The sequence below is a fragment of the Thermobia domestica genome, chromosome 6 (genome assembly GCF_964235325.1).
Source record: "Thermobia domestica chromosome 6, izTheDome1.hap1.1, whole genome shotgun sequence".
In the NCBI taxonomy this organism is placed as follows: Eukaryota; Metazoa; Arthropoda; class Insecta; order Zygentoma; family Lepismatidae; genus Thermobia; species Thermobia domestica.
In genome coordinates, this window is record NC_137459.1 from 127,347,701 (window position 1) to 127,374,799 (window position 27,099).

General features: G+C 35.1%; 1 protein-coding gene across 5 annotated transcripts in view; it reads left to right on the forward strand.

The window, feature by feature from the left end:
• The window catches only part of LOC145688193 (F-BAR domain only protein 2), a 274,258-nt gene that overhangs the window by 73,864 nt on the left and 173,295 nt on the right, over positions 1 to 27,099 (forward strand). For 4 of the 5 annotated variants that reach the window (XM_081762063.1, XM_081762064.1, XM_081762065.1 and 1 more), the window contains exons 5-7: positions 921 to 1,019; positions 6,391 to 6,487; positions 19,865 to 20,062. In XM_081762063.1, coding sequence (XP_081618189.1) covers positions 921 to 1,019; positions 6,391 to 6,487; positions 19,865 to 20,062 — 394 coding nt within the window. The remainder of the gene's footprint in view (positions 1 to 920; positions 1,020 to 6,390; positions 6,488 to 19,864; positions 20,063 to 27,099) is intronic. The other variant, XM_081762068.1, reaches the window with a different exon arrangement.

The window sequence follows — 27,099 nt, forward strand, 5'->3', positions numbered from 1 at the left end:
TGTTGAACTCCTTTCTAATAATTCTGGTATGAAGTGAAAAACTATGTAGTCTAGTTCAGCGCACCCAAACAAAGCGGAGATTGTAGTTGACCGTGAATACTTGGGTATGCGCTCAAGGGTTGAGAAACAGTGTAACAAATTTTTTTATCTTACTCGAGACCCAAAGAGAAAACTTAAAGAGAAGATGGAACCACGCTATAAGTTAAAAGAGTGTAAAATGAAAGGAGAAGCGAAAAATACTTCATGAAATCTTCCTCATTGCTCGCTTCTCTCTACTTCCTTTTTTTTTCAAAGTAATGCTTTAGTTATTTTAGTACATGACTGAACATAGCTTAAGTAATAACTCGTGCTCTATTTCGTATTTTTGTAAGAAAACAATAAAGTCATTTTCAGTTAAATATTTTGGCTATAGCTAATACTTACAAATACCTCTATAATTTGAGATTTATAGTCTACTCATCAAAAATGTTCCTAAAGTTTATGCTAATATTTCTGTATAACGTCATCATTTTTAATGCTGTAGTAAACAATTTGTTTAGTATGAGATATACTGTATTTTCTTATAATCATGACAGTCGTATTTGTAATTTGTTGTTTGTTTGTTTATTTACTTTCATTTTAGTTCCGTATTTATGCACTGTATGCTAATGAGACTCAGTTTAACTTTGAATTGAACGCGATAAACTCTCACCAAAGAATAGAAATTTACAAGTAGTATGATTTACTAGTAACATTATATTAAGATCACATATTACATACATTTATTTTAAATTCAGAACACATGATGCCTCATTTTGTCGTAACTTGCTGTACTGTAATGCAAATGCTTGCTGTGTCAACTAAAATATTTTGATACTTCCTAGAGAAATTAAATTACATTGTATCTTTTTTTGTCTTTTCTTCTGTTTGATTCATTTTAGCACTTCCAAGATGTAGAGGAGGCACATCTAAAACAGATGAAAGAATTTTTAAATACGTACGCTGAAGTGTTGCAAAGCAATCATGAATTAGTTGGGCAAGTAAGTAACAGATAAGCTACAAGATAACTTCTTTAGTTGAGAAATACTTTTACTGATGTGTAGGTTCCCTATTTTTATATTGAACTCCATCGTGACTACGTGGGAAATTCTGGGATAGACTTCCAAATTGAGCTCATGCGGCTTATATTCCACTTAAGTTATTGTTATGTTTATATATATATATATATATATATATATATATATATATATATATCCTTTTGTGCTGAAAGAAACCTTAAACTCCAAACCATCCTTTTTGCACATCATATATAAATTACTTTTGATTAACACTATCGTTTAATCTGTGCACAGTACTTTATATTGAAATTCGAAATGTAGCACTAACAGGTGATTTTTTATTCTGATTAAATATCGTCACAGCTGTTAATTTTTTTTAAACGAGTTGTTGTTCAGTGATCATAACGTTTGCTACTGTTGACAGAAATTTAAAGATTTAGTTTAATTTTGATCTGTTACAATGTTTTGCACTGCGAATACATATAGTTGAAAGAAAGTAAATCCGAATTGGCTGTGGAAGAAGAATTAATATCAGAAAGTAGTGACATCATGACAGAACACTAAAGTAATACACTATTCGTGTTGTTCTACTACCCATCCTGCAATCTACCTTTTTTTCCGATCCGCTGTCGTTCAAATGAAACGAAATCTTTCAGTTTAACGACTCACGTTTATGTCCTTTAAGGTAAGGAAGACAGATGATTAAGGCAAGTGAATGGTAATGAAAGAATTATTGGAATGACAATGCGGAAGGAAATGGGAGTAACCCGAGAAAACCCACGGACACGATGTTGTCAATCATAAACTAACTTAGCCGCGGATCGAACCAGGGATACCATGCACCAGAGGTAAGCGCTCTACCACTGAGGTACCGTGGCACCTGTCGTTCAAATTACAGCATTAACTTCACAAACCACGTATCTTATGCCAAAATCTCTTCTCAGCAAAATCCAGTCTCCTTAAAAATTCGTCTTATTTCTTCCATCACTCCCTGTTATCAAGTTATAATTCATTTTTAGAAATTTTTCATCATTTCATACAACTTCGGAATAAACATCTATCCAAACTATCGTTACCTTGTCTTGTTAAAACTTGTCTTGTTAAAATATTTTTGGTTACGCATTTCCTTTACCACAAGCAATTTCTCTCTCTCTTTCCTCATCCCGACCAAAGAGGGAGTTTTTTCTTGTATATTGACTTTCTTCCTTCTCACCGCAGTCAATGAAGCTGAACTCCACACCTATGCTGGCAGTACTACTGATCCACCCAACCAGATAGATCTACGAAGCTTCTCATACGGAAATCCATCCAGAAATTCTCCCACTGTCCACGAAGAATTCCCCTTCCCTTTTCTAACAATTATCCACTGTAAACAGACATATTATATCCAAACAAATTGCCAACCCTTGTTCTCCGAACACCCTCCAAATATGCCATAGCGACTAGAGATGCAAGGGCTCGGAAAAGAACCGGCTTTTTTGGAAAAAAAACTCGGTTTTTTCTGCTTCGCTTTTTTGCTTGGGAAATTTTGGGCTTTTTTTTAAAATTCTGCTTTAAATGGATAAAGCAGACTTTGTTTCGCTTCTCTATAACACAAAAAGTCATTTAATTAGTGGTTGATGCCGATTATAATATAAAACCTCGAAAATAAACCATTAATTTCGAAAAGATATTTTAAACAATTTTACTCCAACATTTTCACATTATGAATTCCAAAGGATTAACCAATGTATATAATAAAAAAAGATTAACCTCCTATATACAAAAGTAAGCAGAGTTGGCAAGAACCATGGTTGTTTTTGAAAATGCCAAAAACCTGTTTTTGGGGGGCAGTTTAAACCAGACTTTTTTGGGGTTTAAATTAGGTTTTTTGATTTAGATATTTTGCTTTATGTATTTATATTACATATTCACAGAAATAAGTTTGTTTCGCGTTGGTGTTATTATGCAACAACGGGGTTATGCTGGAAGAGGTCCCATAAGCTTAAAGAAGTCCGGTCAGTAAATTTCTTAAATTGAGAAACTCCCTCCCTAGTCATCGGGAAAATCCCGTCATTATTTTAAATGTAAAACAATAACGGGAAAATCCTGTTATTGCTTTCCATGCAAAATTTAAAGGTCAACGTATTATAATCAGTACGCTAAATTGAGGTATTAAATTACAAATTTAGTATGTAGATATCATTGAAAGTCCAATCCAAGCTAATGTTGGAAGCTACACTAAGAAAAAAAGGACTAGGATTTCCGTGTGGATACATCGTATTTACGCGGGTGCGCTCCTTAAGTAATGTAATTTCATGTATAAAAGTACAGCAGGTGGGAACACCATGCCAAGTCTGGAGTTCGGCGTCTGGATTTCGTGTTAAAAACATGTTTCCTCTCTTTCCTTCTCACAGAATATGTCTTATTACTCTCGTAAGGTAGGGAGTCACAGATTTAGAAAGAACCAAGAGGGGACAGTCATAGGAAGGTGGTAACAACATTATATACGTAAGTTACCACCATCGGAATGGGTATAGCGTTGATTCTAGATTTGAAATGGTGGCCCACAACACAAAATTTTCACTGGACGGTGGTGTAGATCGTACTACGGATGAAACAACATTACTTAGTGTGGTGACGCGCGTAACCTGGTAAACACAGCATTTACATGCCGACTGGATTATACATTTTTCTCCGTGTACGTAGGCAATCGATAAATTTTACCAATTTCAATCATTATATTTAAGCAACCTTGGCTTCTTTATAAAACAACAGGCATGCAGAAATATATAATTTGGTTTCGTTTCGTATGTTTAGGCTTAACATCCTTACGTAATACCGAGGTTATCAAGGAGAAGACTTTCGCTTATAGTGACATCCGAACCGCTACTTGGTTTACACATGAAAGAAGGGTTGTGGTTCGACCGAGAATTGAACATGGGACACCTTGATTAAAAGGTGAAAAGGAAATAAGACTAATGCAGATGGTTTGACATGTGGAAACGTCACCATGAAGTTCACACGATTCGCATTTTTGTTCTTTTTATTTATTTATTTATTTTGGTTTGAACCAGTTATTAAAAAAAAAAAAAAAAAAAAAAAAAACAGCTCGTGTAAACGAGCCAACCCTAAAAGTAAAAACTTCTTTTAAAAAAATATACAAATAACTTGCAAAATTGTATATAGTATTTTTACTTCAAAATATTCCATACCCTCTTTTTGAAACAAAATGAAATTAAAATAAAACAAGAGAAATACTTAGATTTATATGATACAATTAAAGGTTGCTCATCTGGAACTTTTGGTTCTGTATATTCTTTAAATTCTACAGTTAAGTTTTTTATAACCACCATCAAGGGCTGCCATCAGTGGGGGCAAGGGGGCGCACACCGTCTAGAGGAAAATGTACTTCAGAATATCGAAAATCCAATAGAATGTTTACATTAGTTACAGCAAAATTTGAAACTATTTTTGAAACGTCGTTTATACTTGCCCCCCCTTGGAAACAATAACATGGGCGCCCTTGACCACCATCACAGTTTACCCAGTCCTCAAGTTTTCTGAATTTTAACAAGAGGGATTCAACATATCATTACGGAACTCCCCCTCCCCCTCCCAAAAAAAAAGGACTACGGAATGCATTTAAGTTAGGCTAAATACAACTGCACAACAAACATGACTGAGTGGTTGGCTTTTGCGCTTCTCTCGGGAAGTCCGGCATTCAACCCAGCATTCGACCATTCTGACAAAGCTTTCCTTCATTCCATCTGTGAATGTATAAATAGTGCGTGTACTGGCCTATAGGAGTGTAGGAGTTGGCCGACTTCCTTTCTTATTGTTTTTAAATCGTTATTATTACTAATTATCAGCAGTGACGGTTTTGCGAAGGTTAGGGGATCGGTCTTTCTGACTGAAGCCTGTTCCCAAAGTTCCGGAATGTCTAAAACAAACGAAATATCTATTAGTTATGCGTTTACTCATAAACTTTAAGCTCCCGTCAAATAAAAATTACGAATGTTTAGGAAAACTAAACATTAGTAGTAAGAAAACCCCTCCCAAAATACTTTTCTAAATTCGCCACTGATTCTCAGTATAAAATGATCTTCAAGGTTGTATCCGGAAGAGTATTGCTAAACATATAAACGAAACGAAATATTAGTTATGCTTGTACTCATAAACTTCAAGCACCTCCTAAATAAAATTAGGACTGTTTAGAAAACGAAACAATCAGAGAAACCCCTCCCAAAGTACTTTTCTAAATCCGCTATTGATTATTTGTATAAATTGGTATTTACGGTTGTATCCGGAAAATTATTGCTAAATCATTGCACAACTACAGTATAACAGAAATGTGGAAGTACGGTTTGACGGACATATTGAAAAACGTATGCTTTGACGGATATATAGAAAAACGTAAGTTTAACTTTTGTGCTAGAAGCTAGAGTACTAAGCTCTTAGAAATAAAACACGGATGACAAACTAAAATGATCTAGAGAAGAAAAAAATGTCTATAACTCAAAAGTTAAAATAAAGTTAAATAGCCTGTAAAATTGCCCTCAAATACTACATTCTTCATGTTAGCTTTAATTCGTAAAACATGTGCTCCATCCATCTTGATGGTGAATTACAGAGCTAAATATGGCATTTAGGTCATGGAATTCTTATCTAACTATAGAATATGCTATAAGAAAGCTATTTGGATAGAAAAATCATGAAAATGAAAAAAGCCAAAATTTCCAAAATTCTCGTTTTTTTCCCAAAAAAGCCGACTTTTTATGTGAAAAAAACCATCGATTCAAAAAAGCCGGCTTTTTTGCATCATTAATAGCGACACACCTGTCAAACGCAGGGCAGTCTCGGCATTGCATTATGACTCACACGCAGATAGTGGCTCCAATACAGTGGTCAGAATTACTAGAGAATACTAATCGGAAACTTTACAGCAAGTTTTCAATTCCTTCTATTAAAAACCTTTGGAGAAAGGTTGTGCCAATGATTTCCTTATTTAAAATCCAATTTTACCTAGCTAACCATCGTCCATTTGATAACGTATCACAAGAAAATATCTGTATTTTATTCCAGAAACCCTAAATTCTGTTTTCCTAAAATGCAGAAACCCGGCTGCCAAGGAAGACACATTGTTTATTGCCCCAGCGAATGCATCTTTAAATTCCTTGACTACCTCCATTCTCTTCCATCGTATTTAAATGACACGAACCTTTTCATGTTTCGTTATTTTAGCTAGAAGAACATTATCATACTGCTCGCTAAAAGAAAAAGTTGTTGTTTGACACTGCTTGTTACAGTTTTCTGATAAGTAAAACAAATGGTATATGTGATAAAAGCAATTGTATATTTCTGTTCATTACAGGTTCACGTAGAATTTAAACGACAATGTTTGGAAATGACAGTAGATAAACTACTAGAACAGTTCGTCCTATCTAAATACACAGGATTAGAAAAACCAGGTAAGCAGTGTAAATATGTTACTTCTAACTAGCTGTAGTAACAGATTTTCTTCCTACCCCCAAAAATAAAGTTAGGTATTGAAGGGTGAAAATAGAAACATTGCAATTTTCTTGAAAATGGCTGAAACTATTTTGCTTATGTTTCACTAGTCAATATTACATTAACAATCCCATACTATGGCATAAGTCATTTCTCTGGGAAAAATCGAGAAGGGATAGTTTACTCTCCAGGGTGAGTTCTTTCCAAACGCTTTCTTAGAAAACAATTCAGGCGATTTTGTACTGTTTCATAAATAAGCATTTCATTAATAACCTGATAATATGGCATAATTAGTTTGTTCTGAAAATATTTATAACTGCCTTCCGGACTTTCCCCCCTTACTGTCCCAATAGCGAGTATTTTCAGGAGACCTGAATTTACCTGGTAAAGACATCAAGGGACACTTCCAAAAGGGGATTACAGAATTGTTCTCAAATTGCCCACCGGTCTCAATAATGAGATGAGCATTAGGCACCAAGAGGTTCGGATATTCCTTTTAGAAATTCTCATGGACGATCAGACGGTCACTTAGACCACAACGCACCAAATATTGTTCATACATATAACAAAAACACGTTGAATAAAATGACTCTATACTTATTTATTAAAATACTATGTAAAAAAATAACGGTGAGAAACAACCATAACACTCAACACTGAATATATATATATATATATATATATATATATAATTATTTTCATTAATAAAATCACACTTTGCTTTTTCACTATACTATAGCCCTTTTATTACTTTTGTATATTTGTGTGCAAGATTATGATTGGAATCTCACTATAGATGCTTTTCTCACACCATTAAAGCACATGGGGGATTAGCACTGTGAGAGTGACATCGGGATAATCCCACGAAGTAGCTTGTTGCTGCTGCACAAATTCGCCACAATTTACGTTAGTCTCCCTCAAAAGAATGTAGACAGTCACCAAAATGGAATGAGAATGTTGGAGGTCGCGTTTACAACTGATACGCACTAGGTATGTGAACCTGGGACTTTACTGATTGGGGCTAGCCATAACTAGGTCCTTGACTGGCTAATAACGTGTGCCCCTTAACACAACATTATGCTCGATGTCCGATGCAACGTACGTGGTTGCTGCTTCGAAATACGGAGTAAGACTCCTCGAACTGAAGCACTCGAGATCCGAGCCGGATTGACAAACTGGTCAATGTTGGAAGTTCATTCTCAAATACCATCGGGTTCCATCACCTGTGTGTACATTCAAATTGAATGTCAAAAGAATTGACGTTAATTTTCTGTCCACTGGCCACGACGCACAAGACATTGCGATAGCTTGGTTGTGAGAACGTTCAGACAACGAACTGGCAGAACGATATAGTTGTCGTCGCTCTGGCGCTCAGACACCTGGTGTGCAATATTTCCATAAATGATTGGAAGATATACTTAATTCAGTTCCAAATAACCATAGAACATAGTTTTTGCATATTAATAAGTCAGGAAGAAACAGTGAGAACATCTGTCGCTCACTAAAATCCTCTCACAGTGAAAAAGCGTTTCATATATATATATATATATAAATATATGAATGAACGATAAAATACTTTTTTGTTCAATTGCGTGGGAAAGAAACAATTTCCACCGAAGGAAGAAATTATTTGCGTCGAAGAACAAGGTATAAATCGAAAAATGATTACTGTCTTTCCAAATATACAGAGCGTCCGCAAAAATTATTTCTATAACCTGGTGACGGTTATATATTCACAAGGAGTAGTTTACTTTTGAGTGTTTTTTTTCTTTCGGCAAAATTTTCCAAAAGCACCTTATAATTTTATTCTTATTTCACAAGAAAAAGTTTCATTAGTAACAGCAGAATAACATGATTTAGTTTAAGGGATTGGAGCGAGAAAGTTTAGTGCAGTGGTTTGTACTGTACCTTTTATTTCTCTTAAGTTATTATTCGTTCGCTTTCCTACTTTTAGACTTATCCGTCCGACAAGTGTTAATCTATCTCCACCGAACTCCATTTACTTACAGCCTGGTAACGCTATCACGTAATCACATAATATTGCATTCTAACGTGACACCCACCTTCGGCGTTTCTCCGTACGTAATGAAGTGTTGTTTTCTCTGTAATGAAGTGTTTCATTGAAGGTGCTCATAGTGGTGTGTTTGCTTACAAGCCACAATAAGAGATAAAAGTATAGTGATCGTGAAAAAAAATAATCAAATTCAAGATCTTAACGGATTTACACGTCTCATGGCCCCTACATGGTGAAAAACAGGTTTTTGGATGTTTGCCAGACCGTTCATCCTGATGAGTTCACTCCCCTAGAGGCCATACTGTCCAACATATCGAAACTGAATTTTAAAGTTTTTCAAGGTTTCAGTAAGCTTTAGGGGTGTTTTTCGAATTTTATTCCTATCTGCAAAGCTAAAAGTAATTTACTGAATGGTGAAAATCAAAATTTGCAGTTCTCTCGAAAGCTACTCTGAAGTTTTTACTTATATATCATAAATAAGTGTTTCGTTAATAATCCTATAATTAGTCGTTTCTCTAGGAAAAATCTAGAAGTGATTTACTTTCGTGAGTTGATTCTTTCTGGACGATTTTCTCAAAAACGACTCAGTCGTTCATATTTCAGAAAAACATTAACAACAGTTCGCTGTGGCGTAAGTGGTTTCTTTTTTCTTTTTTTTAAGAAAAAAAAAACACGACGGGTAGTTTGCTCCTGAGAGGCAGTCCTCTCTGGACAATTTTCGAAAAAGGACTCAGGCGATTTTATTCATATTTCACAAATAAACGTTTTATTAATAACTTGACACTATTTCATAACTCATTTGCTCTGAAAAGATTCACAAGAGGTAGTTTACTCTTGGGGGTGAATTTTCCTCTGACAATTTTCTCAAAAACAACTCACACAGTTTCGTTAATATCTCTTAAACAAATATTTCATTAATAACCCAAATATATGGTGCTAGTCATTTCACATGAAAAGTCCACAAAGTGTAGTTTATTTTTGGGACTGTTTCCTTCGAAAGAAATTTTCCGAAAACATAATTTTGTTCATATTTTATAAGTATATGTTTCAGTAATAACTGGAGCATAACATGATTTGGTTTAAGAAATTGGAGCTAGAAAGTCTAGTGCAGTGGCTCGTACATTATATTTAGTGTTGCTGTTATGGGCATACTATTTTCTAGTAAGTAACTCATTTTCTGTTCCCGCTTCTCTTCGAAATTCTTTTTGTTTTATATATATGTAAACACAACGGGAAAAAAATTCACTTCTCATGCCACTTACCTAATATGGGGTAACACCGCTTCTTGCCTTGATTATGTTTAGAAGCAATTTCACGAGATGTTGCAGGTTTGTAACATCGAATTCACTCTCATGAGTAGATCCCGTAATGCACGAGGATACATACTTCTGCGTTACAGTAATGCACGAGGATACATACTTCTGCGTTTTAGCTGCTGCTTCAAGGACTTTAGTGCCACACATTTTCAATTAGATTTAAGCCTTTGAAAGCCAGAACAATTGTTACAGTTTCTGAAATATTCTCAAACGTTTTGAGCCCTGTGAACGCAGAAGTTGTCATCTTGGAAGATGAGCATGTCTATCGCATTGATGATGTACAGATTTATGCGCCCAAGTAAGAAATGTCCCTTCGCATTGTTCTTCCGAAAATCAGTTGGGATGAACCTATATTTACGCAGTGCAGTTCCTGTTGAGTTTGAATATGATGATTTTTATTTGCCAGGCATGAAATCGTCGGCGGTCTTTCTGAGTGAACATTATTTTTGCTACACAGTTGTGACGCTGTTTCCTTGTGTTACATGCATGTTAAAACATTTCTTGTAGTTTGCTTTGATACACCAACAAATCGATTATCTTCTTTTACTGCATGCCTTTTTCGCCATTCTATTACATCTCAACATGAACCGATCTTGACGAGCTGTTACCATACAACCAGCTGACACGTTCAGTCCAGCTACTACAATGCAATAGTTCAACTGCAATGTTCATACGTCAGTAGTGATGGATCATTTAGTTATGCACAAATGAAACCCCATTTATAACGATAAAAACTGGCCTCGTTCTAGGTAGGGTGACTTCTCTTTGGTATTTAGTATAAAAGAGAGAGAGATGTGTTCAAGATCACGTGAGTTTTGGTAACTCAAAATGTATATTTGTGTAACTGTCTCAAGTACGTCTATGCATAGGTGCTTCTTAGACAGATAGTACCACAAGACATATGTTATACTTAGTACCAACGCAATTTTTGCTCGATCAACATGAATGTGTATACAACACAAATCAGTGTGGAAGATGTTTATTTTTAACTTTTCTATTTCTGTGTGTGTCTCAATGAGGGAAAATACTGTTTTCGCAACAAGGTTTGCAATATATGATATAATATTAAATTACATAAAGAAGCACGATAGAAGACAAATATCAAATGCCCTTGCAAATTGACTTAGTGTAGAAGTCATATATGTCTCAGGATTTTAGAACAGTTGATACTCATTGGAAACTAGCTTATCTTTTGGAGTCCATGTTCTTTACTTAGGCTGCAACGTTCCTTTTTCTTCTTTATCGAAAGGATAATGTCCTCTGTAATCTGATTCCACTAAACTTCTTTTATATAAATCTCTATCGATAGCATACTATAATAAAAGCTCGCATGGACGGGTTAATACGTTTGTATGTTAAATTATTGCTCATTAATATATTGAATAAGTATATTTTGGCGTTAACTATTATAATTGCTACAATGTCGCACGGATGTCTTAACACTAGGATCGTACCTCTCCAACTGACTTATTGGACTAACTTTTCACACTCAGTGTATCCAACTACAATATAATACCACCAATTCATTTTTTTATATACATACAAAATAATTCAACTCATCATCTTTCATATTTGTTTGTTTTAGCATACCTGTCATTTTGGCTACTTGTTTCCTTACCACTCTTATCATTATCGTAATACTTACAACTATCAACCACTCTATTATAGCTTGGAATTATCCAAACGTTCTAATCTCTCAATGAGATCAGACACGCTCTGTATTTTAATAAGTCATAACCATTTACGTACATCATACAACAACACTGATAACAATAAATCCACAGTCTCAAATTCGTCAAGACAAGACACACTAAGTTCATATACTTTCGATACACTGACCAAGCATAATCAACAAGTGATTTATACCCTGAAGATTTAAAATTAGATTGATACAAAGCACGAAGTTGTGCGGCTACAATCCTTTTATCAGTATACTTCTGAAGAAAATAGTGTACAAAATTGTTATAAGACCTTATTTTACTCTTCATCGACTAAAACCAACTTTGCGCACTATTAGTAAGTTTCTTTTCCAAAATTAATAAACTATCCCTTTCATTAATGCATCCCATCTCAAAATATGAGGTCATTTCTTCCAAGAACTTTCCCGGACTTTCAGTCATGATATCGCCAGAAAACGAAGGGTAAACATTTAATTCTGTTAGTTTAACTCGCGTATATGCTACTACATTATTACCAAAATGTCTATTAAAACATATCCTATCGTTATCAAAAACCCCATTATTAGGATTAAACTGATCATTATCTGCATAGTGAGTAGGAAACACTGAATGGTTACACATACACATACAATCCCTTTCCTTGTCACAACCCCTTCTTGGTTGACAACAATTACCTATATTTATTTCTTTGACTTTTCCAGCTTGAAACAATCGCATTCTGTTTTTTTTTTTTTTTCTTCGACCGATCGTATCAAGTTTCACTCCCTTGCACGTGAATCAGCAGGAAAGCCACAATGATGTTCCCCCTCACGTCTCTTACAACCAGCTGAGCACAATTCCTCCCTTGACCTCATACACTCTGTTAATTTTTCATGAGTTTCAGAACCAGAATAAGAACTATTACTTCCTACATGCCCAAAGTTACTTGATTTAAAATTATCGTTCTGAAAATTTTGCAACAAACCAGGCTCTTCGCTTTAGCCACAACATGAGAGTTTAAACTTCTAATACAGTCGGCAACAAAAGTATTATCATTGGACCGCGGTACGTTGCCAAATGCCCCTTGAAAAGATGTAGGGGCCGCGGTGGCTCAGTGGTAGAGCGTGCACCTCTGGTGCTTGAGGTCCCGGGTTCGATCCCATCCCCCGCCAAGTGAACTTTGTGGTGGACAAACACCGTGTGCGTGGGTTTTCTCGGGGTTATCCCGTTTCCTCCCACTTTCTTCATTCCACTATTTCATTCATTACTCATCATCACCGTCTCCTTTAGCCTAACCGGCATAACCGTGGGACGTAAAACTCAAAGATTTCATTTCATTTCATTTTTGAAAAGATGTACTTACAGCTTGGTTAGTGTTCCTCCTTCGGCGGTTTTGATCCGCACACAAATAAAACGCCTCTTCCTGCTTTTCTTCGAGCTCATTTGGCATCTCTGAGCCCTGGTCTTCCACTTCATCTTCTTGACATATTCTACTTTTACTGGCTGTTCCCTTTTCACGAACACACAAGTCGTCTGGCCGCTCTTTGACAAGTTTTTCCAGTGAATCAAATTTCTCCGTTAATTTTTCCACTTCCTTTTGAAGCTAATCACTTTCCTTTCTGCAAACAGCTCTATTAGAGACTATTCTTAGTTCCAATTCTTTAACTTGGCGCTGGAACCCAAGTACATTCTCTTCTAATCATTTATGCATTCCTTGCATCTCTTCTTTTATTTCAGCACGAACTTCTTGGTTGTTACTATCGAGTCCTGTCATTCAACTTAATAATTTGTCCAGTTTGTCATCTTTTACCGACTTTTCCTTGCGTATGTCTTCTTTCGTACATTCGTCACACTTCCATGGAGTATTTGGTTGCGAATAATACTCCTTCTCCTCTTCACTCATGTTTAAACACTTAAAATGATAGTATTTATTACAAACATCACAACCCACATAAAGTCCACTATCGTCACAACAAACAGCTTCCGTGCTCGTGTCCGACATTGTTATCAAAATAAACGTGGCCACTTAAATCTAATAGCTCACTTTTCCACAGTTCACAAACGTCAGGAATGCCACCCGAACCAATACGTACTTTTGAAGGTTCCTTTTTCTTCTTTATCGAAAGGATAACGTCCTCTGTAATCCGACTTCACTAAATTTCTTTTATATAAATCTCTTTCGATAGCACATTATAGTAAATGCTCGCATGGACGGGTTAATATGTTTGTATGTTAAATTATTGCTCATTAATATATTGAATAAGTATATTTTGGCGTTAGCTATTACAATTGTTACAATGTCGCACGGACGTCTTAACACTAGGATCGTACCTCTCCAACTGACTTATTGAACTAACTTTTCACACTCAGTGTATCCAACTACAATATAATACCATAATTCAATTTTTTTAATATACATACAAAATAATTCAACTCATCTTTACAAAATATTAAACACTATAAGGCTTACCCCGTAAGTTTACGCTTGGTGACTTACCGAAATTAATAAAATCTTGATTACATAATATATATATATATATATATATATATATATATATATATATATATATATATATATATATATATATATATATATATATATATATATATATATATATATATATATATATATATACAGGGTGGTAGGTAAATCCACCGAAAAACTTTGGGAGGCGATTCCTTATACGAAATGAAAGGAAAAAGTTCTAATAAACTTGGACCGGAAAACGTCTCCTTTTAGAGTTATGATCCATTGAAAATTCGAAAAATTACTTTCCAAAGCTCCCTAACTTTAGAAACTATATGACTTATTCCAAGCGGTTTAAGGAATTACACAGGAACTAGTATGTGTTCTAGCTGAAAGGAACTGTAAAATGGAAGTTGAAGTATAGGGATACTCCTTTAAGATATAATGGTGCGTTCGTTTCGCTGGTACCGGTGAATTCTGAAACATGTATATTTAGATAGAGCGTATATCAGTTCCTGTGCAATACCTTAAACCGCTTGGGATAGGCCCTATAGTTTCTAAGCCAGGGCAGGGCGTTTTGAAACGTGATATTTCGAATTTTCGGTAGTTCATAACGTTTTCCGATCCATGTTTATTAGATCTTTTTCTTTCATCTCGTATAAAGAACAGGGTGTATATATATATATACACGTTATGAGGGCAAAGTGAGGTGAGAGGATGTATGTGAAGTGTTCATGCATACAGAAACAAATTGCTGAAGTGTGTATGCGTATACAAGATGGCAGAAGTGCGTGGTTGCATAGCCGTACAGGAAAGAAGCGCAATTTCGACAGGTTTATTCAAAGCATGTGTTCGAGAAAGCAGAAAGGGCAGGCCGGCAGTGGAGTAGGGACATACAGCGCTCTACATAGGGTCGACAGTTGTGTAATTAGAAAGCGCTAATAGGGAGGTGATGCAACGTTCACGATAGAGGAACCGAAACCTGTTCCGGTGATAGTACTCGTAGAAGACAAGCTGCAGCTTATTACTGCAATTGCAATACAAACAAAAATAATGAAAAACTGAGTAAAGAGATTCACACCACAGTACGGCAAGATGGCGAGGCACAGCAAAAGTTTGAACTGGCATCCAAGATTCAACGTGTGATTCTGCGTATGGAGAGTGAAAGGGCAATTCGATAAGCATTTAATAATAATAATAATAAATAATAATAATAATAATAATAATAATAATAATAATAATAATAATAATAATATAATAATAATAATAATAATGGTGGTGGGGGGAGAAGGAGAAAATGGTGAGGAATACGAATAAAACTAATGTATTATTATATTAGTATTAGCACCGTCACTACCAGCATTGTATAGATATCTCCCTAAATATTACAGATGTATATGTAGAATATGTCATGTGCCTCTCAATGTTCTGTGCGCATGCGTAGAAAGATTCATTGAGACACTCAGCGTGTGTGTTGAAACTGTCCTCCATGAGCAGCATTGCACAAGTGACATTGGTTAATAACAGACTGCCTGGTACGGCCAAATACTTCCGGGTATCGGAAATTCGCGCCGCAGCAATCGAAATTCGAGCCACGAGTTTTTTGGCTGTTTGCACAGGCGTTTCATAGACAATCCGTTTCATGTCACCCCAGAGAAAGAAGTCCATGGGTGTGAGATCTGGCGAGCGAGGTGGCCATAATACTGGACCACCCCTACCAAGCCATCAATTACCGAAAGTTTCATGCAAAAATATCCGTACACGTTGGTTAAAATGAGCAGGCGCGCCGTCATGTTGGAACCAGAGCCGCTGTCTCAATGCCAAGGGTACATCCTCGAGAAGTAGAGGTAAGACCTTACGCTAAAAGGTAAGATAATTGCCACCAGTCAGACGATTAGGTAAGATGTACGGTCCAATCAGGTAGTTATGTATGATGCCACACCAGACATTCACCCTGATGCTGTTGCACAAGGGTTGCGTGAGGATTATCTTAAACCCATACATGACTGTTGTGGCCGTTTAGTACACCTGCTCTGGTGAATATACACTCGTCCGTCCATAAAATAACTGTTGGGAAGTCTGGCAGCAATAGTGCGCTGCAGAAACCACTGGCAGAAGTCCACACGCGGTTGAAAGTCTGCAGGGGAAAAATCCTGAACCTTTTGAAACTTAAAAGGGTGCACTCGTTCCTCGTTCAACTGTCAACCCTATGTAGAGCGCTGTATGTCCCTATCCCACTGCCGGACTGCCCTTTCTGCTTTCTCGAACACATGCTTTGAATAAACCTGCCGAAATTGCGCTTCTTTCCTGTACGGTTATGCAACCACGCACTCCTCCCGCCATCTTGCATACGCATACAAACTTAAGCTATTCGTTTCTGCATGCATGAACACTTCACGCACACCCTCTCACCTCACTTTGCCCTCATAATGTCCGCGGCATGCTTCGCATCGTTTGGGGAATCCCTTGCGCTCGCCTTGTACACATCTAATTTTAGTATCTTTGGATAGTCCATGTTGAGAGTCTGTGTGGGCCGCCTAACACCGCCCTTCTATCTCTTGTCGTTTTGCCAGAATTAGCCTTCAAATTTCATTTTCCCACCCTTCTGGACGTCCGTAATTCGGTTAGGAGGCCGAGATTGACATTGTGTTACCTAGACATTTTTACTTGTTTTCATCTGTAGAATCACCTCCCAAGCGTTGTAAACAACCTTTCTTTACACCCTGTATATATATATATATATATATATATATATATATATATATATATATATATATATATATATACATACAGGGTTTGTCTGGGAAGTAATAGGACTGATTTTATTCCGCCATGACTGTACTTCGGAGCGTGCGCGCACCGACTGGATCCGGTAGAGGGCGTTCCTAGCTAACGAACGAGCGGCTGGTCAGTTGTCTCCGAGCACACGGAGAGTCAGGACAGGCTTTTTCGCGCGACGTGTTTCTGTGAGTGGTGCAAGCCGAAAATGCAGCGTTCGTTAGAGCAGAGGTACCCGATTAAATTCTGTGTTAAGCTCGGTAAATCTGCAACAGAGACGTTTGATATGATCAAGCAGGCTTACCCAGATGATGCTTTAGCAAGAAGTGGTGTGTTTCGGTGGCACAAGGCCTTTTCGGAGGGCCGGGAAGAGGTCGCCGATGAAGACCGTGCTGGAAGACCTTCGACTTCGACAAACACCGACAATGTGACTCGTGTGCGCGAAGTTTTGAACTCAGACCGTCGACTAAGTATTCGTTTAATTGCCTAGATGTTAAATTTACCAAAAACTGTGGTTCATGAAATTGTGACGGAGCATTTGAACATGCGCAAGGTGTGCTCGAAGATTGTCCCAAAAGTGCTCACTGACGACCAGAAATTGCGGCGAGTGGAATTGTGCCAAGAAAATTTGAACATGTGTGAAAGTGACCCCCAATTTTTGAATAACGTAATTACAGGTGACGAATATGATCCCGAGACAAAGAGGCAATCTTCCGAGTGGCACACGCCGGCGTCTCCTCGCCCAAAAAAGGGAAGAATGAGCAAATCCAAACTGAAAACGATGCTCATTGTCTTTTTTGACATCAAAAGCATCGTCCACCGTGAATTTGTTCCTCCTGGACAAACCGTCAACGCCAAGTTTTACGTGGAAGTGCTCAAGAGACTCAAACGAAGGGTCAATCGGGTCCGACCAGACATCGGAGCCGACTGGAAGCTGCACCACGACAACGCCCCGGCTCACACCGCCTTTCTTGTGAACAGCTACCTGACCAAGGCCGGCATCCCAACGCTTCCGCAGGTCCCCTACAGCCCAGATGTGCCCCCCCCCCCCGACTTCTTTTTGTTTCCTCGCCTGAAACGCCCGATGAAAGGCAAGCATTTTGAGACGACAGAGGGGATCCAAGCAGCTTGCACCGCGGCTCTCAAGGCTGTTCCGGAGAATGACTTCCGTGACGCCTTCAATGCTTGGAAATCGCGCTGGCAGCGCTGCATCGACGCAGGAAGAGCCTATTTTGAAAGTTTTTAAAGAATTGTAACGATTGGCTCAATATTTTTTTTAAAAATCGACTCAGTCCTATTACTTTCCGGACAAACCCGGTAATTCCTTTTGAAAGAAAATCTCATGCTAAGAGCAGGACGTGAGAAACATCACCTCTGCTATTAGAAGACTCGCTTCTTGGTATGAAGGGTTCAACCTCCAACTAATTCAAACTTTGGAAGGTAATATTATTTCTCCGTGATCTTCAACTATCATTACTACGTCGTCTTCACTCAGTATCTCTTATTATTCATCTTCCGCATAAGGTCACAGGTGTCGATGAACTGTATAATTTATTTCATTTAATGACAAATAAATATATTGGCAAGTCAACGTATGCACGGCCTGATGCCGTAGTTGGAATTCTATCCAACACATTCTTTCTAGTGAGGTAAACTAGTGGTAGCGTTTTTGCCGATAATAGGAAGACCTGGGTTAGATTCCTCACAGGAATAATGTGATTCATATTTCACATTTAGTTGTAGGAAATTCTATGGCTTAGTGCTCAAAAGGAACGTTGAAAAAATCTTCCATTGGCGAGTATTGGAATTTGTCCATTTCTGATAGAATTTACATGCAACTGAGTAACAAAAATGACAAAACATATTTTAATTTTATTAAAAGTTTGTGTTCCTAAATCGAAATTTACAAAACTTTAACATAAGAACAATCATATTCAAGAACAAGTTTGCTTAAATTAACTCATATTGATTGAAATTTACTGATATGGCTTTACTTCAAAGGAGAGTAGGGTCATGTGATATTTAATATTTTTCCGTAATCAGGAAATCAAGTATAGTTGTTTAGAAGCATTGAGAGATAAATAAATAAATTAATTAAGAATTTCGACCTACTCGGCTATTCATTCGAAAGTTAATGGAGAACAAACTTGTTCTAGGATACACAATGTACTAACCGTCCAATCAATATACATGAACAAACAGTATTTATTGGAACATTTTCAGCACTATATAACTTCACGAAACAAATAGGAGAAAAGATAAACATTTCAGTCAAGAAGTCCATCTTGTCTCCATGGAAGAAATGTGAAGTTGATGTGGCCTCAAAAATTAAACTTAGAATGTTATATGTATAATACAGGGTGCTTCAAAACAACAACGACAACGTTTGGGAGGTGATTCCTGACACCAAGATAAGACAGAAAGTATAGACCAACCTGGGTGCAGAAATGCTTCATTTCGGAGTTATATGCTGTCAAAAACATGAAAAAACGAACTTTAAAGACCCATAGCTTCAAAAGTATGGGACGTATCGTAGTCAGGTCAAGACTTCACTTAGTGCCCTATCCAAATATCCATATTTCAGAATCCTGTGGTACTTCCACAACTATTTTCGTAGAGGGAGTTGGTGAGTACTTCAAATTATGTAGCCAAACTCCTAGCCCGTAGCCAAATTCTTCCTATAAAAATTGCTGCGTAAGTACCTTAGGATTCTAATACATGGATTTTTGCATAAGGCACATATTAGTCCCTAAGTGAAGTCTTGACCCGACTACGTATGTCTCATAGTTTTGCAGCTGTGGATCTTTAAATTCATTTTTCCATGTTTTCGGCAACCTATAACTCCGAAAAGAAGCATTTATGCACTCAGGTTGGTCTATACTTTTTGTCTTATCTTATTGTCAGTAATCACCTCTCAAACGTTGTCGGTGTTGTTTTGAAACACCCTGTATATTTATGCCCTATGTCAGGTTTAATTTTCTAATCATAGCTTTGTGAGATAAATTTACAACTTAATAAATTCTCCTATATTGTGAACGATAGCAACTAAAATGTGCAATGATATTCATGTGTTTTATAATTCTTACTTCTTTTATCTTTTCTAGGAGCAATAGAATTTGAGGAAATCCATGTGCCTGGATTATCTACAAGCAATAGCCAGACACTTGATTCCTCAGAAAAAACTACAAACGGTGATAAGCCTTCCAAAAAAGAAGGTAATATAGAGCCTGGTCGTCAAAAACCAAGCAAAACATCCCGCCGCACTACCTCCCTTCTGAACCTCTTCATGTCTAACTCCCAGGGTATGTGTGTGTTTCATCATATTATTGTTGCTGTTATTTTGTTTCATGGTCCTCTCTCTATGGAAAAGTCTCCAGTCGGACTGTGGCCTTACATACCGTTTTCAAGGCTGCTACTGAAAGTTATTACTACCATCGCATCTTAAGAAGACAGTGAGGTACATTGTTGTTAAATGCATGTACAGAGGCACGTTTCTGTGTCAAGCAAAATTTTTTTTTTTTTTTAAAAAAAAAAGAACATTTAGGACTATTTGGCAATCTGTTGGAATTTTTAGAAATCAAGCAGAATTACTAACAAATTTTTGGTGTGGCACTAAATGTGGCTTAGGGAATTTATTCATAGCCTTAGTCGTGTTCACATGCCTGGTTTTAGTGTGAGGGTGTCTTCCTGTTCATAGTAGGATACTATTGCTCATGGTAATAATTGTATTTTAAATACATATAAATTGTGTTTGCACTGCTTACATGACGCACAGCTTTCATTCTGGCTTCAATTAACATTTCTTTTGTAAAAGAAATTAAGCACAGTATTTGTTTCTCATAAATATTTTTTTTTTTCTCTGTGTACGATGTGTAGATTATCTGTGGGTTTAGTTAATGTGTTGCAAATAAAATTTCACATCAGTAGAAATAAGTTTTGATAGAAAAATACAACATACGTGTAACTATATCTATTTTTTTTTTTTAAGTTTTCTAATAGGATTTTCTATGCTCGTTCAGAATAAAGTTAAGTATTCGTTTGAAACGGCGGAATATTTCCATGAGAGAAGATACTCTAATTGAAATTCGTGATTTTCATAATCCGTTATACCGTTGAAAAGGCACTGTTTTAATGAATTGTGTGTCATGCATAAAACAAATAATTTTACGTTTTTAGGGATTAGGTATTCGCATCTTAGTATGATTTTATCTTTCAGATTTTTCCTATTGTCTTCTAGCTTTCTTTATGTTCCTTGCTTAATTGTCAGTTTATAAAGTTCTCTCAAACATACTTCTTTATGTATTAGTATCTTACGATACTCAAGCGAGATAGAGGCATTAACAGAATTGGTGTGAAATGTTGCCTGATGCTTTAATGTTAAGAATCGACGTTAATTATTGTAAGCGAAATATCACCCAAATCTTTTTCTTAGTGTCTACTGCTGCCAAGTCTTTACCTTTTACTGATACTGTTTTATTTCAAGAAAAAATAAAGTTTACACACACACACACACACACAAATAGAAATTCCTTATATAGATAACAAGATAACAACAGAATGCAAGTTTTATATGATATGAAATCATTTAAAGATAGCTTTTCACTTTTCTTTGCAATATTGTGAACTTAACTTGTGCTTTCTTTAGCTTTGTGTTTGTGTCTACGTGAATGAACAGCTGTCATAAGAAATATAGAACTTATTTTGTTGTTGAAGGATAGGGAAAGAATGATTAATGCGGAAGAAGTGTATTAATTTATTGTTTAAGAAATATAGTCGGAGAGTGTATACAGTTTTACCAGCAATGTTAATGCGTGTTATGTCTGCTGTAGAAATACATTTCTTTCTTAATATCTTTCTTCATTAAATGAGAAAATTTATCTCCGGGAATTTGTATCTACTTGGTATTTGATATGGGATAGACAATCCATTAATAGATTGATTTAGAAGTGCATATTAAAGAGGATATCCAACATCATCTCAAAACTTATTCCGGTCTTTACTTCAGCTTATATCAGGAAAACTTGAACTCATTTTTAGAAGTTTCCTTCTTGCGTCTGTAAGTAGTATATTCTGACGTATAGATTTGTAAGGAAAATTTTGTAGACGTACGGAGTCTATGTCTAGTTTTTTTTCAATGCTATCTAAGGGTAAGTGTGTGATGCTTCTGAATGAAAAGTATTCACTTTCTTTTTCAACATGTAAATCAATATTTGAATTACTAGTCCTGACCTGTCTTTGAAAAGCTGTGCACTGAAATATTAAGGTAGAATAATGTACCTATTATAATAGAACTTACAGGACTTCCTTTCTAGTTTGTCTATCAAAATATAGACCTGAGTTTTGCGAGTGGAGACTTTCGAAAAAAAAAAAAAAAAAAAAAAAAGAATCGGGCTTCATTTTTTTTTAACTGTAGAAAATTACGTACTAGTAATCTAGATTTTAGTGCTAACAAATAATTAAATAATTAAATTTCATATTCAGTTACTCAGTAAAGAAGACTTCTTTGTTTAATCATAGAAATCATTACTTGGTGTTATTTTCTCGTTCATTCAAGGGTGTCGAAATGCGTGATGTGCGCATCCCTCCTTTGACAGTGGTTTGCTTTGAAAATTTTAATAATGAACATCGTTACAATACGTTCATTAAGTATGGTTGATTTCCATTTCTGGAGAAAAAATAAAACATGAGTGGTGTACATATTTAGTGATCAAGGTTAATGTGAACACGACTACCTTGTAATATTCGTCGTATTTTTGTCTCGACCCAAAATTTTAAAGACCACAGTTGCCTTTATGTACGTTGTTCATTCCTCTTCAAACTTAAATGTTTTGAGAAGTTGATTTGTATTCCATTGTTATTATTTCAATAAGGAAAACTTCAGTAAGGAAAGTTATGAGGAGACTGAATACCTGTCATTGTACTTTTATCCTAGTCAATAGCTTACATTTCCATCCTGTTAACAACTTAACAAAGTGTGTCTTCCATCTCCATGGTGATGTAACAATACGTGTATTTGTTTCCACATACACATACATACATACACCAGATACACACAATGCCTTTCTTTTCATTGAAGCCTTAAAGATATATATATATATATATATTTCAACATCACTGCTTTTGATGAATGCGTTCTTTCTAAGCTTCCGTTTTTTTTATTATTTTTTTCTTTTTAAGATTTCACCCTTAAACTATTTTTTTAATTAAGGTGAAAACAGCGAAGAAACTTTCGCGTCTTGTTTATTTGACTTATTTTTTCACGTTCTCCATTGATTTTACACCCTTTTTGTTCATTTTTTCTTTTTTGTCCATTTGAAATCTAGTATTCCAATTTTGTTGTATTGTTTTCCGTGTTCTTTTGTTGTTTTGATCCGAGTCGCTCAACTACAAGTTCCTTTGTAAGTTGAAACATCCAAACTACCAGCAGAACGATTTTGTGTGTAACCCTTCTTTTCGTGTCCCCGAGAGAGTTATCTGTAAAAGGTAAGTGTGCCGTTGTTCTTACTATTAACAATATCGTTGTGTACGACGTTTCTGTGTAGAATTGTGACGTTGAATACGTTGAATGTTGTAACGCGCAGAAGAAGTTTAAAATATTTTAATGAATGCTCTTTAATTAGATTTCTTTTTGCTTTCTATATATAAATAGTCTGGAGAGACAAAAAAATATGGTGGAGGCTGTTAATATTTGCTTTGAGTTCTGTTATATAGCTGTTCTGTTCAGATTTTTTTTTTATTATTATTATTATACTTTGGACGTTTAAAATTTAATTTAGAACAGAAAGTTATAAATGTGTCTGATGTTATTTGTTTTTATAGAACTGTAAATTATTTGATTGTTGGGTGTAGATGATACGATGTTGTGATATGTTTTGTTGGTGAAAAGTGTAAACTATCTTCCTGGCTTCTGAAAACCAGTTGATGAATGTATAATTTGCACATTTTTATATGTACTAAAAATTTCGTTTGTATCTTCTTTCACTTGAATGCGTAAACTATAAACGTATTATTGGCTGGAACTCAGTTAATGATTGCTTTAACAATGTCCTTATCCATAATTTTATAGCAAATTTGATTGTCTTGTATTGCTTCAGGTGGAATCCTGATGCATGAGTTGAAAAAGGATTTCCATTATGGCTGTTCTGTCTCTAAGAATCTTTGTCGCAGCATTTCTGTTCTTTATAGTACAGTAAAAATTTTAGGAAAAGAAAAAAATATTCTTACTATATAAAAAATAAAATTAACTGTATATGTGAATTGACTGTAGGAAAAAATATTATTTTCTTTTTTATATTTGCTATACTTCCTACGTTTGACATTTTTCCATTGAGAAATAATATTCGTTAAAGAAAGGAAGTGTAATTTGTGATATCAGCTACGGCATAGCTTCCTTCTAAATTCTTAGCTACCTAAAACCTATTCACTTTTATTCCTTAATTTTAATAAATGTGTGTGACGTACAAGCTTGCTTGTATTGAAGGAAATTGGAGTACATGTATAAAGTGACTATGCATTCAAGAGCTTTCTGTTAGCTTGTCACAATATAGTAATTTAGGACGAAAATATTTTCATACATCAAAATCCAAAAGACACCAATAATACGTTACATTTCAGATGCATTTTTCGTGAGAGTGAATAAGTAACATTACTTTTCATTCACGTCAGTTAAAATGAAAAACAATCCGGAATCTATATAAATGTAAAAAGATAGGAAAAGGAATCAACTTTCTCCGAAGAAAAGCGCCTGTGCTTTTGTTTTCATGTTATGTGCAGAGATTTTGTCATAAAATCTGTAAGTTTACTTTGCAACCTGATTACAATAATTTGATTCACAGCTTTCGATCACCTTAGGAATAAATAAATTGCTTCATATTTAGCTTGTTAATACTTGTAATTAAAATACATTACCATTATGTACAATACTAATCGCAACTTAACAAACTGAACGTGATAAGATCTTGAGTTCTTAAAATATCTTGCCCTTCTAATGTTAAAATTTTGTAATTTTTTGTTACATACAATTCCATATAGAAAATGAAAGGATTTTTTTTTTTTCGTGAATAAAACCTAAAAGATGTCAGAAACTACATTAATTAATAACTACTAGGATTTTCAAGATCTGAAAAGAGAGTGAAAGCTTAGGACTCGTATAGTACAGTGAAAATTGACTATCACACGAGAATGTTTAAACATTTTACTATAGCCTTGAAAAAAAAAAATACTTAACGACTACTAAATGTTTCGATTTTTCAGTGTTATTAATTCCATTTAAAGTTAACTATTCTAGTTTCATATTTTCGAATACATTTGAAAAACTAATGAGCAGAATACTGTAAAATACCCCACTTTTATTATTGTATAATAGAAAATCAATTGAATAAAGTAGTATTATATATATAGTTATTAACTACAATTAATATAGGCATGATTTGTACAGAAAAATAACTTTCTATACTTTTTATGTATAAATTTCTAAAATTCTTCAGTCATCTGGTACTTTCATGTTTATAGCTGGATATTCAGAATTCAGGATGTGTAGAGATTACTGTGTTGTTTAATGTGTGCATGAGAAAGATGTTTTCTTATGTGTATATGTAAAATAATTATAATTTTATAATTAACATATCATTTGAAAGGCAGGTATTGGACAAACGTAAATACTGATATATATATGAGAACATTTTAAAATATTGGCGTTTCGTTTTAAGGGTAATCATTCCATTGGTACTATATTAGCGACCAGCGTATTTTTATATCTATTAATATTAACAGTGTGAAGTGTCAGTTATATTAATGGTGTGTTGTTGAATTGAGTTAAACAGTTTCAATGTTTCTGACAAAGAGTAGTTAAACAAGTAACAAAATTAAAGTATTGACTGATTCATATATTAGAATAATAAATTATAAACGAAAATTAGATTAATGGAAGTTAAAGATCCTTATAATTGATCTTAATAATTATCATTTTTATCGGCTAGCTTTAAATTTGCTACTGTTAAAATCAAACATTTTATTTCTTAAATGCTGCTGAGGAGACATACAAAATTACATACAATGATGATCTTGCGTATATTTCGATATACGTGTGCACTTTATTAAGCTTTGATGATGAACTAATATGATGATTGAAAATTCTCTTATTTTAGTTTGTAAAAGTAAAACCCAATGAAATTATCCAACAGGGCATTTAAAGATGTTTATCAAAAGATGAACTTATGCTAAGTGATTAGGAGTTTCCCCTAATTGCTGTTATATATATTTCTATTACCGCTTTGTTTCCAACACTTCTTGTCTGTAACCAGAAATTTCTTTCAAAAGAGATTTAATTTCTTTTTCTGTTCATGTTCGTTTCCTTAAAAGAAATTTCATTCGTAGTTAATTTCTTCAAATGAACGATAATAATAATTATCCTTTTGTAGTAAATTTCTTAAAAAAAAAAAAAAAAAAAAAAAAAAAAACTTTTTTGTTATTGTTAGTTTGTTTGAAAAGAGAACAAGTTCCGTTGAAATTTCTTCCCAAAAAGTGTTCCATTCACAATTTATTTATTTCTAAAAAGAATTAATTTCATATACAGGATGGACAATTTATCTGGAACATCCGTGATAACGGAGAAACCAGAAAAAGGAGAAAAGCGAAACTTTGCACGAAGCGGCGATAAGGAGGGGGACATCGTTTTACGTATTAAACAACGCCACCTAGTGAACAGTGTTACCATCCCAGTATAAAGTTATATTTTTTCAAATGGCACTACGTCAGATTATTACATATTTCAAATCAACATGTTAAACGAAAACTTAAAAATACCACATTTATTATTCAGTGTTGCAAACTAAAGATGTTATAATATCAAAATCATCCGAAGTTTGGAAGTCTCTATCAACATACAGCTCAACAAAGATGGACAAGACAATGCACATCGGAAGTATCTTAGCATTGGATACTATCGGCATAGTATGACTTGTTTTGCATAAATAGCAACGAAGTTACAAGGGCTTAAAAATTTGATTTTTTTTTGTTTGTTTTTGAAAGGCTTTATTTCGGAAACATGCTTACGTAAGTATCATATCTAATTACTTGTGTGGTTTGCAATTGGCAAACAAATCATTTTGTCGTTTACAGCACGTCGATATCTTAAACTGTTCCGAAGATATGATAAACATTGATAAAGTTCGCAACACTGCTGAAAATGGCGTATTTCTGAACAATATTTAAACTGATTGTTGTTTTATAGCATTGCAACAAGTCCTCGCAATTACATGATTTAAGCAGTGTTGCAAACTTCAGCAATGTTTATCATATCTCCGAAGCTTTTTGAAATATCGAAGTGCTGTAAGCGGCA